The 19,194-nt window shown below is 46.4% G+C and overlaps 1 protein-coding gene across 8 annotated transcripts in view; it reads left to right on the forward strand.

Moving 5' to 3' along the window:
* CYP4F22 (cytochrome P450 family 4 subfamily F member 22) overlaps positions 1 to 19,194 on the forward strand; it is a 288,015-nt gene that overhangs the window by 244,152 nt on the left and 24,669 nt on the right. For all 8 annotated transcript variants that reach the window (XM_078682603.1, XM_078682636.1, XM_078682594.1 and 5 more), the window contains 2 exons: positions 5,835 to 5,901; positions 9,870 to 9,999. In XM_078682603.1, coding sequence (XP_078538729.1) covers positions 5,835 to 5,901; positions 9,870 to 9,999 — 197 coding nt within the window. The remainder of the gene's footprint in view (positions 1 to 5,834; positions 5,902 to 9,869; positions 10,000 to 19,194) is intronic.

The raw sequence follows: 19,194 nt of genomic DNA on the forward strand, positions 1-19,194 counted from the left end.
GATGGGAACTGTGTCGGTTCACTGGGTTCTCGTGGTGGTGTCAGCAGGTTTTTGTCTTGGGTTCGTCCAGTCTCCCCAGACTGTTTCGGGTCACTCCTTGCCCCAGGGACGCTCTATGATTGGGGGCTCTTTTGGGTGTGGTCAGTTGCCTTATGGGATGTGGCACTGTTGTTCAGTGCCTGTGGATAAGAGGGGGCTGTGGGGGTATCTGTTATCTTCCTGGAGGAGTATCACACAAAGGACCTCTGGCCGGGGGTGGTTCTGAAAAGTTTGTTTTGGTTTATTGCTCCTGTACAGTTTGTGTTGGTGTCCTTGCATGTGTACCTGCCTCTGATCATTCATTGGGATTTATGGAGTCCTTCAGTTTGCTGGATACTTCTCTCCGTGTCCCTGTCTTTCTGGTCTCTCAGATGTTTCTCCGCCTCTGTGTGATGGGATATAATTTTCAGGTCCGGATATTGCCCTTTGATCTGTGTTCCTCCCATCATGCCTTTACTTGGTCCTGGCCCCTCTGACTGGGCAGTTGCTTGGGAAGGGAATTGTGTTTTTTACCTTCCTGGGTGATTTGTTGGTTTCTGGCCTATAGCCATTCCATCCTGTATGCACCTGTTCGATTCTGATTTCAGAAGTTGGGCGTCCTCTTTTTTTCTCTTTGACAGCGCTCCATGTCCAGAAGGTTTGCGGGGTCCTGGTGGGTCGTAGATTTCTGGTGACTCAGTGGATGTCCTGAAGATAAGGATGGTGCGCAAAATACAAAAGTCCAGAGATTTATCGTTTCAGCAAAGAATGGTGCCATTCTTTCACGAAACGATAAATCTCTGGACTTTTGTATTTTGTGCACCATCCTGATCTTCAAGATTCGGTATCTGTCCTGAGAGGGGAGCGTTTGTGCGGCAAGCTCCGGATGTTCACTGCACAAACTCCTGACTGATTATCCTACTTTGAAATTGATGTCCTTAACCTTGGTCAACCGCACATTTTGCTTTCGAAAAAACTCAGTGGATGTCCTGCCTGGTTCCTTCTCCGGTTCTGATATACATTGGGGCTCACTTCGGACTCCGTTGGGTTTAGTGTTTGTGCCTCATGCACAGCTATTGTCTCTGATGTTGATGATTCTGTCTCTGTTGTCGGGGTCTTGCCCTCCTATGAGACTTTGGTTGAGGGTCCAGGGTCTGTTGTCATCCTCCTTTTGGTGGTTCGTTGGGCCCGTCTCCATTTGTCTCCTATGGTGTACCATTTTTATCTCATTGGCGCCCCTATGATCGGATTCGATCAGGTGGTTCCTGTGTCTGCCCAGGTGTGGGTTGTTCTGGGTAGGTGGCTGGACGTCTTTCATCTGGCATGGGGTCATCCGTTTCTGATTGTTCCCTCTCGTGTGGTCACTCCTGATGCCAGCCGGTTGGGCTGGGGAGCTATTCTGGAAGATTCTTCAGTGCAGGGCGAGTGGTCACAGTGATGTCTTGTTTCTCCAATTTTCGGGAACTGAAGGCAGTTCGGTTGGGTGTCTTGGCTTTTTTTGCCCTGCTGGGAGATCTCCTTGTTCAGGTCTGGACGGTCGACCAGGTGGTCATGTCTTACACCAATCATGCGGGGGGGGGGTGGTTGAGAGTTTGTTCCCTCAGTTGCCTCTTTTGCCTGATTTTGTTCTTGGGCGGAGTCGAGCTTGGCGTCTCTGTCCGCGATTTATCTCCTGGGACTGGGGAATGTCTTAGCAGACTATCTGAACAGGGTCTTTCCCTTCATGGGATCTTGGTCTCTGACCCAGTTGCTGTTCTGGACGTTGCAGAGGATGTTTGGGTGTCCGGTGGTGGACTTGTTTGAGTCGCTGAGTTCCGTTGTTTCTGCACATTTCTGCCTTGTCCAGCTGCATGGAAGGTAGATGCGATGCCCTTCCTGTGGCCGTTGGGCCTGTTGTATGCTTTTCCCCCGGTTCTCCTGATTCCGGCAGTGTTGCAGATGGTCAGGAGTGTGAGGGCGTTGGTTCATCTGGTGGTCCCAGGTTGGTGCCGCCGCTCATGATTTCCTCTCTTGTTGGAGTTGGCGGTGTGTCCGGGTTGGTTGTTACAGTTCAATCCATATCCTTTGGTTGGCCTTCTGGTTCCTCTTCCGGTGTTCAGGTCCATGGATCCACAGGCTTGGGATTCCCTGATCCAGATTGGTTGTTCTGTGGAGGTTGCTGGTCTTAACCAGCTGTCCAGGCACCCCTCGACTTTGCAGTCCTACTCTTGGCATTGGGACTTCTTTGCTGGGTGGTGTCTTCGCCAGGTTTGGTCTGTTGAGACTTTGGATCCTGCCCGTGTGCTGGATTTTTTGAAGGATGGTTTTGATTTGGGTTTGGCTCTCTCTACCCTCTGTGCTCTGTGGGCTGCCAGTCGAGCTTTTCATGGGCTGCCTTATGTGTCTGTGGAGCCTTTGGTGTCTCGTCTTTTCAATTCCCTTTGAGCCTTTGGAGTCGGTTGACTTGTGGTTTTTGACTCTGAAGGTGGTGTCTCTGGTAGCTATTGCTTCTGCCCAGCGGGTTGGGGAGTTGGGGGCTTTCCTGCGGTCTGCTCCTTTTTTGTGGGGTCTGGAGGATGATGTGGTCTTATGGGCTCATCCTACTTTGTCCCTAAGGCTGGCCTCTTTCTTTCATCGTTCTCTAGAGGTGGTCCTCCCTGTCTTCTTTCCTGTTCCTTCTTCTTCGGAGGAGTCTCTATACACCTTTTGGATGTTTGACGTGCCCTGGTCATTTATTTGTATCGACCGTCTTCCTTTTGTAAGGTGGACGACTTGTTTGTCTCTTTTTGGTTTGGCTCGGCAGGGCCTGGAGCAGTCTACTTTCACTCTGGGTAGGTGGTTTACAGAGGCTATTCTTTTGGCATATGATACCCTGTCTGTGATTCCCTCTCATCCTATTTGGGGGCGTTCTACTCGTTCTGTTGCTGTTTCTTGGGCTGCCTTTAAAGGGGTTTCTATGGAGGATATTTGTAGGGCGGCCACTTGGACTTCTCCTCATACCTTCATGTCTCATTACCGGCTTGTGGTTGAGGGCAGGGCTTCTGTGCATCTTCGGTACTGGACTCTGTGGTTTCTTGAGTTTATGTCTCTCTCCATTGTTGCCAATCCCGTTTGTTTTCTACTGCCTTCCGTGTGTGTGCTGTGTTTCCTATCCATGAAGCTGATTTTGCTTTGGTATCTGCTCATTAGTTAATACTATGGCGAGGAAGATGAACGAGGAGGTAATGCTCTGGTTACTTACTGGTAATGTTCATTACTCCGAGTCCTAATCTTCCTCGCCACAGTATAGTTTCCCTTCCCTCCTCGCCCTCTGTTGTGGCTTCATGTCAACTGCTTTGTTTACAGGTCGGGCTTGGACTTTTGTGTCCTTTTATATGATTGGTTGATGCCACTGGGGGCCATGTTGGAGAGATAGGGAGACTAGTATGTAGCTTTTTACTCGGAGTTTCTGTTGGAGCAGAATGCTCATTGGTTAATACTGTGGCAAGGAAGATTAGGACTCGGAGTAATGAAGATTACCAGTAAGTAACTGGGGCATTCATTTCAGGTTCAGAATCATGAAACTAGCACCCTCTAGAGGACAAAGCCCAGGTCTTGGTTAGAAAATAAAGTTCACGCCGAGTTGTTTGGAAAGCTGAAAGCTGATTTGGAAGCCCTCACTGCAGATGACATAGTAGTGAGGGGGGGGGGCACCTCGAGCAGGTGCTGGAAAACACGAGAGGGGCTGGTGGAGGTGCGGGAAGCGAAGAGGAGGGTGGGAAGGGAGGCGTGGAGGGAAGAAGGAAGGCGCGACAGGAATGCAAAGAAAGATAAGCATTTGCAATGCAATAGGACTTGCATTTATGTGAGACCTAATGCATCACGGACATCGGGAGGGAGGGTACGGACAACGGGAGGGAGCGTGGGGGAAGAAGGCATGGATGACGGGAGTGCCGGAGGGGGGAGAAGGGGGCGACAAAGTAGTGCTCACAGTCCACGCACGTAACATGTAACACTCACAGTATTGGGGCCAATAGCCATGGGAGGTGACAAATAACGACATGGCCGTCATAAGGAGGTACTAACAAGCCTCATGATGAATCATAAGACAGCATTTACGACGGACAAAGATTCAAGCCAATGAAAAAATGGGCGGGGCTTCCCTCACGTACTGAACTACTTCCCTAGAGCAGCTCTTACGCGCTGACTCTAGGCTCAACCTAAAAAGGAAATTTGACCTGACTTTGGCATGCTTTTTACACACTACAGGCTGTCCATAATCTACTATTGCGCTGTCTAGTTTCAGCTGTTGAGAATGAAAACAAAGACAACTGATAATAAATAAAGAGCATTAGAATTGTGCATGGTTAGAATTTAGACTATTAAAAGCTTGTGAATGAAACAAGCATTGTAACGCCATGCATTTGGGAAGTTTTGCCGACCACAAATCTTACCTGCAGCAAAATTGCTTTCAAAAAGCGTTTTCGCAGTAGATTTGTCGCATAAAAAACTATTTTATGAGAGTGCTCCAACACAAAGTAGGTTTAATCCTGCCAAACCTTCTTTCAGTTTGTTTTTTCACCACAGTTTCTATTGTAGAAGTTTGATAACCTTGTGAAAAACAACTTCAGAGTTGGTGAAGTTCAACAACGGCAACTTCATGCACCCCTTATTTACTGTGCTTGTGAAGAAACACTTTTGGATTGTCATATTGTCCGTTTCAACTTGGACACTAGAAAAACATACCGTTTGAAATCCAGGCATTCCATGTATGGCAATCTGTTGGCTGTATTGACCTGGGTGAAATTAAAATGTGTGTAATTCCAGAAATTTCACAGCTTCACGTATTTATGCAACACTCACTTTGAACATGTACGGTGAATGACACACTTTTCTGTAATTGGCGGTAACAATTTACCACAAACGCACAGGACCAACAGAACACAAGTGACTGTTGTAGACGGCGCTCTTGTTTAAATTGCATCCTTGCACCAAAAATTGTTGCGAAGATGCATTTTTCTCTCAAATATAGCGCGTAGTGACGGATTTGCATTTCACAGAGTTCTGGTATCATTGTACAATTCTTCCCATATTTATATGTCAGGGATGACTCTAATGTCGCACACCTCTTGGTACGCGAGTTGGTGATGTCCGCCCTTATCTTTGGTTACATATGTGCAGATTCACACCATCTCTCACCAGGACAGGCCTTGCATTTCACCAGTGGGCAGGAGCCCTTGGAGGTCACTTATAAAAGCCCAGGGTTGCATCTGATGCTTCTGTCCAATTCAACCTTATTCGATCTTTATTGTTCAGATCATAAAAGTACATAAAAATTCATACGACAAAACTTTTAACTTTTAAAATACGGCTTTTAAAATACAACGAATCACAATTCCAATTCTTTCCTTAAACAAGCCCCTTGAAGCAGATTTATAATTAATTTCCATATAAAAACATATTCAAGTAATGACATTAAGTTAAAAAAGATACTTTGTCTAAGATTTTATCCAAATATATATTTTCCATTTTGAAAGAGTAATAAGAACAGTGATCAAATAAAGGGTCCTCATAATCCATTAATGCCCCCCGTATTTCCTTCTGCCTCTGTCACTTTCCATGGGGTTCCAAAGGTTAACTGCAGCAGGCATGGGATTGGAAGGGGGGAATTTAAGAGAGACCGAAAGAGAGAGGGGAAGGGGGAAGGTAGAAAGGGATCAGAAGAGGAGAGAAGAGAGAGGGGGAATTGGGTGGATGGAAAGAGAAATAGCACAAGAAGACAAAGGGAGTGTGGCTGGTTTGAGGATGGTTACCCCGTCCGGCTGTGCCTCTGACTAAGCTGTCACGTCTTTTTGCAGGATGAAGATGGGACTCGACTGTCGGATGAAGAGATAAGGGATGAAGTGGACACATTCATGTTTGAGGGTGAGTGTCAGTTTTATTTAGAAATGTCACCCCGTTTTTTGAGGGTATGAGGCATGGCTGTAGTTCTTGGAGAAATGTGTCAACCAACTGAGACACAGGAATCTCCATCGTCGAGAGGCCATTCTTCATTAAAAACATGTACTTGCCCCTGAATCTATTATTGTGTTCCACATGTTTAAATATAAATAAAGAAGAAAAAGACAGACGATTTTCCTGAAATATTAGCAATTTCAAGAATAAACATGTAAAAAGTAAAAAGCGTTTTGGTACTTAGAAATAAAACGGCCATGTGATAGTCTTTTTTCTGTTTTTCCAATTCCCTTGATGGTGGAAAAAGAAGAGAAAAATAAGCAAATGTAAGGAGAAAGCATAATGAAGGAAAGTCATATGTGGAAAGTAACTGTGAAAAAGTGTGATGGGGTGAGGGGGGTATAGATAAACGAAAAAAGGCATGCCTTCCTCATGTCCTCTTCTTATGTTTGGCTCTCCCCTGAGGTAGGAAGGAAGGGTAAGCTCAGCTCTTGAGGTAGGCAGGAAGGGTAAGCTCAGCTCTTGAGGTAGGAAGGAAGGGTAAGCTCAGATCTTGATTAGGAAGATATGGTAAGCTCAGCTCTTGAGGTAGGAAGGAAGGGTAAGCTCAGATCTTGATTAGGAAGATAGGGTAAGCTCAGCTCTTGAGGAAGGAAGAAAGGGGGAAAGCTCAGATCTTGATTAGGAAGATAGAAGTAGGAAGATAGGGCATGCTCAGCTCTTGTGGTAGGAAGGAAGGGTAAGCTCAGCTCTTGAGGTAGGCAGGAAGGGTAAGTTCAGCTCTTGAGGTAGGAAGAAAGGGTAAGCTCAGATCTTGAGGTAGGAAGTAAGGGTAAGCTCAGATCTTGATTAGGAAGATACGGTAAGCTCAGCTCTTGAGGTAGGAAGGAAAGGTAAGCTCAGATCTTGATTAGGAAGATAGAGTAAGCTCAGCTCTTGAGGTAGGAAGATAGGGTAAGCTCAGCTCTTGAGGTAGGAAGGAAGGGTAAGCTCAGATCTTGATTAGGAAGATAGGGTAAGCTCAGCTCTTGAGGAAGGAAGAAAGGGAAAGCTCAGATCTTGATTAGGAAGATAGGGTAAGCTCAGCTCTTGAGGAAGGAAGAAAGGGGGAAAGCTCAGATCTTGATTAGGAAGATAGAAGTAGGAAGATAGGGCATGCTCAGCTCTTGTGGTAGGAAGGAAGGGTAAGCTCAGCTCTTGAGGTAGGCAGGAAGGGTAAGCTCAGATCTTGAGGTAGGAAGTAAGGGTAAGCTCAGATCTTGATTAGGAAGATAGGGTAAGCTCAGCTCTTGAGGTAGGAAGGAAAGGTAAGCTCAGATCTTGATTAGGAAGATAGAGTAAGCTCAGCTCTTGAGGTAGGAAGATAGGGTAAGCTCAGCTCTTGAGGTAGGAAGGAAGGGTAAGCTCAGATCTTGATTAGGAAGATAGGGTAAGCTCAGCTCTTGAGGAAGGAAGAAAGGGAAAGCTCAGATCTTGATTAGGAAGATAGAAGTAGGAAGATAGGGCATGCTCAGCTCTTGTGGTAGGAAGATAGGTTAAGGTCAGATCTTGAATAGGGAGATAGGGTAAGGTCGGCCCTTAAGGACCATTGAATTTAAGGCATACATTGTCACAATCTCCCTGGAATATTCACTCTGCCTTTCGTTATTCTGAGGATAATAAAATTAATGCCCTCAAGCTACTTGACAAGAACTTAGTTTTGGGGACTTTTTATTCCTAAAAACACTTCAAATTGTAACAGCTGTTATCCAGTGAGAGCCTGATTCACAAAACAGACAAGGAAAATGCCACACAGAATTTCCACCTTTTTTGCAATTCTGAAAAATCTGACTATTCTGGTCATCTCTGCAAGTCCTCATGTGTAATTTTTTCTGAAAGTGAACATTTTATTATTTGTTTATAGCCGACACAAAGTGAACATGTTTTAAATCTTCTTTTTCTCCAACTTGAAAATAATGTTTCCCTTTGAAGACACATCTTCCATTATGCCCTTTTTGAAATTCATTTGTGTGGCTCTCTCTTCTCATGCCCTTCATGTCCTTGAAAAGAGAAAGATTTGCAATCTGTAAATTAATATGCCAATCAAGTTTGTCAGTTTTCATCAAATGTTTCTAGTGATTTCACTAAAGACATTCCCACCCCTGTTGTGGATGTGCTCCAATAGGAATTACACCATGTCTTCGAAAGTACCACGTCTGTGGATTTCATTTATCAGGGTCAAATCCCCCCCATTTCCGATTGCGTGCATCAGAAATCAAATTTGACCCCCAACAATGATTTATTTTTGGCATCTGTTGGATTTAGGTGTGCAAACATTTTTGAGAATAGCCCTCAAGGCTTTAGTGTTCAGCTTGCATATACTCTGATGTTGTGGAATGAAGGACCCCAACACCTGTCTTTAGGGACCTTCGGCCCCAATGTACAAAAAGGATTTGCAGCCTCAAAACCTGCGCTGCACAAAACTCCATACTTTGCTACTTACAAAAACCAAACTTGGAATTTAATAAAGGTACACTACTAGTCTCAAATATGTTTTGGTAATCATAATGTTCATATTGCAACTCTTTGCGATTTGCAAGAAAGAGGGGTTGGAAATGGGTGCCTCCTTCCTTACAGATAGCAATAAAATGTATCAGTGGCAGGATACTGACACCTCAAAGAAGGTGGTGTACAATACATTGTTTGTCATAGCTTGCACTTAGTGAATGTTGGCTGTGAGCACTGGGTGGGAGCAGTCAGCATTCCCTGCTACCAGTAACTCCCATTGATGTTTCCATGTCCGTTTTCATCATGCCATTTTTATAAAAATTGCATTTCCATCCTTTTGAGGACAAAGACTACAAAGTTGATATTTTGCAAATCCAAATGCATTGGTGGAGTCCTTCACAGACTCGCATTGGTGCATTTGCAGGTATTCAGAGGTATTCACAAATGGAATCTCTTCCTAATTAATATCAGTGGAGGAGACATTCTGTGAATCATTGCATATTTCGTTTTCAAACTATGACATATTAGTGCATTCGTTACAGCGCAAAAATATTCTTGGCCTGTATTGCAGATGCTGAGCATAAATTGCATCTTTGAAGCAATCCGATAACACAACATTGGGCCATTAGTTTTGAATGCAGCTCTGCGAGTCTGAGAGCGAGAGGTTTTTTTTGGTTCTATATACTTAACATGGAAGTTAGGTGTATATTTTTTTTAAAGACAAAGAAAACAGTGGCTGGGTAACTACGTCGCGCACACACTCAATATCAGATATTCCAATCATAAATAATATGGATGATTAAAAGTAAATCTACTGGGTGCTCAAAAGAAGAAGAAAAACCACCAATTTTTCTTTCAAAAGGACAATGTCTGTAAATAAAGAATACAGTCTCAAGCACTCCAGCAATGATCAACAGTCCACTCCTTTGCGAAATATCTTTTTTGTATTCTTTTTCATAAGTTAAGGTGAGCGTCATCATATCTTTCTTGTAATATAGGAGATATGGAGCGTTACTTTTTACATTTCTCAGATTGATTCACCACTACGAATATTGTTTACACTATGAAGTACACTTTTGAAATACGTGATATGAAAAAATACTTTTAATCAGCCTTGATGAAGTCAACTGGAATACAAATGTTCAGAGACGAAACGTGTTGGCTAGTGTGTTGTGGAAATTACAAGAAAGGTATGCTGTCGCTGACCTTGACTTAGGAATAAACAACACAATAAGACCTTTCGCATAAAAGTGTACTGTTGATCGTCGTTGGAGTGCTTGAGATTGCATTCTTGGTATATTTTTTTGTAATTGAGGCAGTGGCCCTTCGGTCTTGATTCCATGGTGCAGTCATTTGAGTCTTTGTGCAGAGGTATCATATGTGCAAGGTGTGTAGTAGCATGGCCTGAGCATAAGGCAATGACCAAAGCCCTGCCCCCTCTTGTCCTACAGGTCATGACACCACAGCCAGTGGGCTCTCCTGGATACTCCACAACCTGGCTCAACACCCAGAGTTCCAGGAAAAATGCAGAGAGGAGATCAGAGAATTAATGTCCGGGAGGAAGCCCGAGGAGCTGTACTGGTAAGTGATGGACCTGTTACAATATGTTTGTGAATCAGAAGCGCATTATTGGATCTCACGCATTGTAATAGTCTGGATGTGGATAGGGACGATCTCTAAATAATATTATCATGAACTATCAATTTTGATTTTAAATGTAAGATCTAGTCAACAGAGTGGGTACCGTTAGTTGCACCACTATAGGTGAGACCCAGGTTTTTAATTCCCAACAAATTAGATGTGTTCAGCCCGTTCTCTAAGAGCCACGATAATACTGAGCTTGCGTATGAAGAATTACATCAAGATCTCTTGCTACAGATCTCTTGTTACAGGCGTGCGCGGCAGAGCGGATGGCTGTTTCCATCGCTCTGTCGGGTGCGGAGTATCGGAGCCAGATTTCTCGGGTAATGACGCTTGTCCTGGCTCGGCAGTGGCGTGAGCCGGTGGCGGAATACTCCCTGCACCTGATGTTGTTGTTTTGATCGTCCAGGGATGACCAACTTCAGCATTCCGGACCGCGACTAAGTCTCCCGAGGTGGCGACTCAAAATGGCGGGTGGGGCTGCTCGCAGGATCGGAACTGCTTTAACTGAATGAGCTGCCGGAGACCTTGTCAAGGATTCGGTTTCCCAAAATTACTTCTCCACGTGTGCTCCGGTGAGGTGTCTGACCTTCTATTTGTGGCTGAAAAAGCTTGGCGATGTTCCGCGACGTACTGCCTGACCTTAAAATGGCAGAATGATGCACTCGGCGATCTGACTCCTCTGATCCTAAAAGCAGGTAACTGATTTAAATGAAGGATTAACAAGTTCAGAGGGGGAGAAAGCTTTATCACAGGCCATATTACTCGCGCATCTGGCACGATCCCAGGCTAATGAGGTACGAGTGGGAGATCGTTTTTCCCTGCCATTAAAATCAACTGTATCAACTATTGAATAATAGCCATGCCATGCTGGGCCGCATACTGGTAAGCTCCTGAGGCGAAAAGCCGGGAGATTTTCGCTAAGACTGCTGTGCTTTTAATCCTTTTAATACTTGTGTGATACTGTGTTTTTTAAAATACAACAAAGATCTTACCTGCCACTCGCCCAGTGTACCCCCAGCGCAGTTGACCTAGCGCTGACAGGGAAACTTTCCACGGCTGCCGCCATTGAGTGGAATCACTGCGGCCACGCCCACCACCCTTAGGCCACGCCCCTTCCTTCCGGTACTTGGGCGCGCTGATCTGCTAGCGCGACCAGAGAACTGGTAAGCTCCTGAGGCGAAAAGCCGGGAGATTTTCGCTAAGACTGCTGTGCTTTTAATACTTGTGTGATACTGTGTTTTTTAAAATACAACAAAGATCTTACCTGCCACTCGCCCAGTGTACCCCCAGCGCAGTTGACCTAACGCTGACAGGGAAACTTTCCACGGCTGCCGCCATTGAGTGGAATCACTGCGGCCACGCCCACCACCCTTAGGCCACGCCCCCCTCATATCATAAAAATGTGCTTCCCCCGGAAGCGCAGCGGACAAGCGCAGCGGGCGCGCCGAAGGCGCGCCTAAGGCAAGCCCGTCTGCGCCCATCCGCGATCGTACGCGGTCCAGGGCCATACCCTATGCCCCTCAGGAGGACCGTATACGATGGAGCAAGCAGGAACTGTCAACCTTCCGCCACAACACCGCTGCATCCTGTATGCATACCCTACGAGTGGAGGATAACATAGGCTGCGAAAACTGTCACTTCTCCTATGATCCTGATCCTGAGATGAATATAGCCACTGCGGACCATATCCTGCACTGTGGATTACTCAACGTACGCTCGCTACGGAAGCATAAGTTAGATCTATATGATCTACTCACAGAGAAACAGTGGGACCTTATGTTTCTAACCGAGACCTGGCTTGACGAAGGTTCCACTCCTGATGCCCTAGAGGCACTTCCAGAGGGATACACAATGCACAGACAGGATAGACCCACAGGAAGAGGAGGTGGAATTGCAATCATAGTCCAAGATAAGCTACGATGCCAACTAGACCAGTCCCCCATCCTAGATAGTGAGGCAGGGAGTTTCACCATTAAAGTGAATAATGGCTGCACGCTGAAGGGCGTGTTAATCTATAGACCCCCGGGCCCTCTGGCCAGGTTTGAAGAGAGTCTGGTCGAGGGCATCATAGAGACGGCGCTATGTAAAGAAAAATTTCTGGTACTTGGAGACCTTAATTTACATCTGAACAATCCATCTGATAACATTAGCAAGAACTTCTGTGAGGCATTAGGAGCCCTTCAACTGAACCAAATTGTTAAGGGCCCCACTCACCAGCTAGGACATCTACTCGATCCAATATTTGTTAACTGGAACGAAGTAGAAGCTTCGACCCCTATCTCAATTCCCTGGTCGGACCATCATCTAGTACCTTTCTCCATACGTATTCCTGGAGGAAGAGCTCCGCTACCAGTGGCACTTTACCACCTTAGGCGGAGATGGGCTACCTTCTCCCAATCCAAATTTTGTGAGGCGCTGACTAAAGGGGGAAACCCCGGAGGGAATGATGCCGACACGGCTAACACCAATCTATGCAAGCGCATTAATGAGGCGCTAGACTCCACCGCCCCTCTCTCAAAAGCTAAAATAGGTGGCCGTGTTAAAAAAACAGCCCCCTGGTTTAATGACGAACTGCGAGTCAGGAAAGCCGCACTGAAAAGAGCAGAAAGACACTGGCGGAGGGCACCCTCTAAAACAACCAGAGACGCCTACTTGATTGAGAGGCGCCTTTACCATGCACTAATTTAGAAAGTCCAAATCAACATACTATACAACCAGAATCAGCGAAGCTGGTAACTCAATGAAGGAGCTTTTCTCGATCTACAAAACTCTATCGAGTGAAAAACCTGCCACTACCCCAGCTGACTGCTCGCCTGAATCCTGCGATAGGATCGCAGACTTCTTCTCTGAAAAAATAACAAAAATTTACTCGGATTTTCCAACTCAACCCATTAACGGTCTGGAATTTGTGGAAAGCCCTAGGAAATGGGGGGATAGACATAGACTGACCAACTTTGTCACCCCGCCTTCAGAAGAACTTCTGAAAATCTGCAGATCTGTGAAGTCGGGATCTCCACGAGACCCCACTACACCTAAACGTCTAGCAGATAGCTTAGTGGTACTGGAACCTTACATTAGACATCTACTAGACGTATCTTTCAGTACCAAGACTGTGCCCAACGATTGGAAAAAGGCGGTGGTTATACCCCTTAGGAAGAAACCGAATATCAGTTTGGATAAACTAGAGAACCTTCGGCCAATTTCCCTCCTACCCTACCTGGTCAAAGTGGCTGAAAAAACAGTCAATCTGCAACTGATGGACTTCGTGGAAAAGGCTGCCTTATTACACGATACCCAATTTGGTTTCCGTCCCCGCCACTCAACGGAATCTGCGCTCCTGATGGCGATGGAGACCCTACGTCAGGGGGCGGATGAGGGTCATACTATGGCCCTCATCCTATTGGATCTGAGTGCAGCATTCGACACTGTAGCCCACACCACCGTGCTACAGTGTCTGAACAATGGAGGAATATCAGGAGCTGCTCTCCAATGGATCCAATCCTACCTGACTGGGAGAAGTTTCCAGGTCCGCCAGGGCGACCACTATTCCAGGGACATAGGTTTGGGCCAGGGCGTTCCCCAGGGATCGTCCCTGAGCCCTACCCTTTTCAATCTCTGTCTCCCCAGTGGCTTCCATTGCTGTAGCTCATGGGCTGCAAATTGTGTCCTAAGCCGATGACACGCAGCTGGTTATCTCCCTCTCACGTGCACCCGACCTTGCTATGGACAGTTTCAGAGCTTGCATGCAGGAACTTGCAACCTGGATGTCCACTAATTGCCTTAAATTAAACTGCAACAAGACCGAGGTGCTCATGGTGGGGAGGAACCCATCCGTTTGGTCGTCGGCGTGGTGGCCACCATGCCTAGGAGAAGTCCCAACACCCCGTCAGGAAGTCAAAAACCTAGGTATCTGGCTTGACACGGACCTTTCCTTTGGACCCCAGATAGACCGGGTGGCGGGTGTATGTTTCAGCGTTTTAAAAAGCCTACGGAAGGTCCTTGTACTCCTTCCCACGCCCGCCCGCAGAACGCTGGTGCATGCACTCGTCACATCACGGTTGGACTCCGGAAACCTACTGTATCTGGGAGCAACCTGTAAAGCTACTAACCGCCTTCAGGTTTTGCAGAATGCGGCAGCCCGCCTTATCCTCAATCTCCCTAAAAGATCGAACTCCAAAGCTGCCCTTCAGACCCTCCACTGGCTGCCAGTAAGAAGCAGAATTGCATTCAAAGCCCTCTGCACCTGCCATCGCATTCTTGCTGGGAAGGCGCCAGTTCCACTACATAACCTTGTCACCAGGCATGTACCATTGCGCGTTCTGCGATCCTCTTACGGAGGCCTATTAAAAGTCCCTAGGGTGAGCAGGACCCGCATGGGAGGGAGGTCCTTTCGCTACTTGGTGGCGAAAAGTTGGAATGCCTTACCTCTCAACCTTCGCCTGGATCCCTCAGAACTGAGTTTTCGAAAGAAACTTAAAACACATCTTTTTCAAGGATAATCAGGCCCTCCCCTACGTCTGTCTCTGAGCTCCAGTTCCAGCGCGGGGACACGCTTTCTGCGTAACCAAGCGCTTTACAAATATCCCTAATAATAATAATACTGCTGTCCTGAAAAGTGGGCGCCGACCCGGGAATTGCACCTGGTAGCAATAATCCAACATGTGGGGCGCCCCAGAGATTCTATCAGTATGATATACCGAGGGACATTTGCTGTCTCCCTTCCTCCAATTGAAAAACACGGAACTGCTGTGAGCTGTGACTGGGCAATTGTATGTCCTGCGGTATGAGGTGTGTTGAATCTTGAGACACCCGCAATCTATACCTCGCGGATGGAAGTTGCACTTAAGCTTACCCTGGTGGTACACACATCATATTATGAGCCCATTCGACTGGCCAACACGAGACATTGCAGAACCTGATCAAAGCTCCTTCCTGGGTGTTGTGACATTGCCTGCATGTGGATTTCAGCAGCAACGTCATCCAGCGGGATGTTTCCCTGAGCGTGGAGTCCCAGGAGGGTGGCCTCTCCTCTTTCCTTTATTGGGGACTCTGTATTCTATGTTTGACTATGCAACTGTAGCTAATGTACCTACTCTAAATTGATTATTCTTGTTTTTACTGACCGCTGAGACCTGAGCAACATGGCTGATGCCCGGTGGAGCTGTTAGATAGCTGTAGAGGAGATTGGCCCCAGCTTCACCCTCTTGACCATCACCTACCCAGCCGGACATGGGGCATAGTTCACCTTGTCTCCCCGCTGTGTCTTCAGCTCGCTCTTTTCTTCTATCCTCGTAGCCTATATATCTATTCTAAACAGTTTTTCCCGAATGTTGAGACCTGAGCAACATCGCTGATGCCCGATGGAGTTGCTTGACAGCTAATGAGGAGCTTGGCCCTGGTTTCCCCCTCGACCATCACCTACCCAGCCGGACATTGGACACAGTTCTTACTCAGCTCCCTGCTATGGCTCCTTCCTCCCCTCCTTTCCTATGAATTCTCTTAACTTCGATGTTTGTTTACTGTACATTATTACGTTATTCCAACTGATGTAATTCGTAACGCAATGTTCCTCTGTTATATCGCTCTGATACCTACGGGTCTAACCAGCGCTTTTTAATAATTTTTGGTGAACCTTCTAATGCAACGTTCCCCTGGTTAAGCTGTGGAAAAGTAAATTTTGCCATGTTCTGTGTCCCTACGTGTTCCCCATCTTATGTTATGTGTGCATGATTAATATGCATATGTATTCCCCATGTTTGATTAAAGACGCAATTATAGTTGTGTCCATCCCTAGTATGCCAGTTCCCAGTTCTCGTGAATACTACGAATATCAGGCCTATGTAAAGTTACGTTGCCACGTTTCTCAGTGTGCACGTTATTTCATTGTAAAGTCCCCGTTTCTAGGCCTCAAGAGGGCCCGGACACCAGATTCAGCTCCTGTCCCCTGGGCCCTCGCTGAGGAGCGATACAGCCCCCACCTGTATCCTCGACCCTTCACTTACTTCCTGCCTCACAGTGCCCGGTTCAGCCTGGCTCTGCCAAGAGTATGTTATGATTCTAGTTATCAGTTCAGCCCTCCTTCTCTGCATTCCTAAGCTACTGAATCGCATCAATAGTTTCCGTCACAGTCTAGCCTTTACGTCTCCATGTAAGAGAAATACTGTATTTATGGTCATTTAATATTCTTCATCACGCACTACATGTAGAATAATGCATGCTCCAGTCTTAGAGTCTGTTAGCCTCTCCCCTCCTGACTCTTAGTTTATATCAACATGTTCTCTAAACATCAGATACTAGATATTGTTTAGGCACATGTCGCCCTGACTCTCCAGACTTCAGTCTCTGCTCCTAGCACAGAAGTCATAGCCCCCAGCTTCTCCTAGTAACACGTCATTGTCAGTTTACGCGCACCATTAGGTTAGAGGTCCCGGCTCCTTAGGTAGCCCCCTCCATGTTTCCGCCCCATTTATGACATATTCTGTTACGTTTACATCACATGTCTATGTATACGCCTCCTGTTACACCCACTTTCACCCTTATCTTTCGCGACTGCTATTGACCACACCCACTGCTCCGCCTATTGTATGTATTGTAGTGCAACTGTTTTAGTATATATGCTTGTGTACTGTTATTAAAGTTAGCGCGCGCTCATCCCAGATCCAGCCCCGGCAGCTGCCGGGCTCTGCCATCCTATTCCTGTGCAGGTTGTCCTGTTCCTGTCCTTTATGCTGTATTAAACCTGCAAACTCCTACTACCTCGAATCTTGACTCTTATTTATTGAGCTATCTGTTATTGCTATGTCCAGTCAAACCTAGATCCGGTATTATTTATTTATATACCACATAATGGCGCCCGAATAGGGACTTGCCCTTTCCCCACGCGCCGGTGAAGCCACGTATGCCCCCTGACCCTCTGCAGCCGTGACGGAACCATACCGGCCACATGCAGATATTTCTGCTTCAAGTATCCCTCAGGCCCACGGAGGAGACGGAGGTTGCGGTCCAGCATCCAGACGAGGCGGTGGAGGAACGCGGCGAGTCCCGACCAGAGCCCAAGCCGAGAGTCCAAGGTCCGAGGTATCCGGAGGCCCACCCGTAACAGAAGTCCGAAGTTCGTCCGTCCGGCGTCGAAGCAGTCCAGTCCAGTCCGAGGCCTTCCGTTCTTGCTGCCCGTTGAGTACCGTTGCTGGGGTAGTATCTAGACAGGGTCAATCTAATTGTCTCTGGTCCGTGGGGTTTGGTGGTACACAGATCCCAAAACGAAGTGTCCACTTCGGTGGATGCGGGTCCTGACGTGTCTCTTTATGAGACCGGTAAGTTTCGTACTGTTTAGCAGTGCATCTAGTTTCTGTTCTAGTCAGTTCTGTTCTCGAAAAGATTCATGTATTCTGTTCTCAGTATTCCAGGTAGTATTCTGTTCAGACTGTTATTTTTAAATGTCATTCATGTATTTTAATGTTGTGGTATGAAAGTGGTGTAATTATCGTGTTCATTTTGTATTGTATTGTGTCTAGATTACAGTTCAGTCATGCCTTTATTTTCTAAACTACGTCAGTTAAAAACCAGAAAAGGTCTGTTAGAAGCAGCAGTTCCTGTCCCGCCTAGGGACAGTCCAGGTCATTTTATGTATCAGAAGCATGGCATAAGTGCCATATTGTATCTAGATTTATGGGTAGAGTATACCAAACAGTTAGAAGAAAAGTATAGATGGCCCGTATCGGGTACATGGGATGCCGAGTGCATCATGCGAGTAGAAGAAGCATTATGGAAAAAGAAAGCCAGACAGTCACAGAAAGATGCCATCGAGTTATGGCGCAAAGAATCTCATAAAAGAACCGAAAAAGAAATCAGAAAGTCAGAATTAAGTAAAGAATCCTTAGAACGAGCCCAAGAAAGGGAATTAATCGAGATAGGTGAACGAGTCAAAACCGAACAGTCAGACAGACAGAGGAATGCCCTCATTAAGGGTATGTATCCTCTTCTTGCCGAGGGCTTGCCAAAAGCGACCCCGGAGGCATCCAGCAATTTTCCGCCACCATTAGTTCCGACCAAGCTACGTCACAAACCGACCGCAGCTGATATTTTCATCTCGTCCTACTTGGATGACACAGTCCCAGAATATGCAAATCCTGTTCCGTCAGTCCCTGTAAATCATGCAATTCCTGCTCCTCCAGACACCGGAGTACCTGCCACGGTACCCCCGGTCCAGCCTACATTACAATTTCCCGCCGCGCCAGTACGAAGAGTATCAGTCGACGATTCCAGTTTAGGGGCCGCAGGAGGAGGTCCTCCTGGTACCCCGCCACCACACCAACGTTTAACGTTAGTCGAGTTACATGAATGTGCGTTACAGCGTACGCCCAAATATAAGTCCGTTGCAGATATCCGACGAGCTCTTACTGAATGCCGTTATGATCCAGTTGCAGGTGATGATAGTACAGTTATATATTCCATCCGTGTAAGACGGGTGACCGGGTATTTGGACACCCTACCGAATATGAAAGAAGATCTAGACAGAATATATCGTTTCATCCGTACAGGGGATGATCCAGAAAGTATTGGCGAAGCCATGTCTCAAAGGAAAGCTGAGATCCAGCTCATGCTATTAAAGTTTCTGATTAATTGTTTAATAAGAGAACAAGATTACCCGTCCAAAGATCCGGCCGAAATGAGAATCCTGACAAGGTGGAGTGATAATATAGCCGAGGGTAAACACAGAACTATCAGTAGTATAGAGAGTATGTACAAGAGAATTCGTAAGGAAATAATAAAGTTACACGAACAACGTAAAGCAGCACAAGTAAGCGAGAAAGAGAATGACTCTTCTACTGAAGAGGTAGACGACGAGAATCCCGCCAGAATAGCGTATGTAGGAAAATCTAGATTTCCAGACCGCCATTTACGCCTAGAACGCAAGTCAGTTTTTCATCATCCAGCACCAGAACAAGGTTCTCTAGAACAAGTATTTCAAGCTACCGATCATATTCTGAAATCACGAATCGGTTATAGTAAGTTAAATACCATACATGAACAAGAACTAGCCCGATCAGCAGTCCGATGGATTACTGATTCTACCACTTTTCCAGACGAAATAGTGGCACAAATGTTTCTGAAACTGCCCCCAGCCGAGCA

This window comes from Lissotriton helveticus, chromosome 1_1 (genome assembly GCF_964261635.1).
Source record: "Lissotriton helveticus chromosome 1_1, aLisHel1.1, whole genome shotgun sequence".
In the NCBI taxonomy this organism is placed as follows: Eukaryota; Metazoa; Chordata; class Amphibia; order Caudata; family Salamandridae; genus Lissotriton; species Lissotriton helveticus.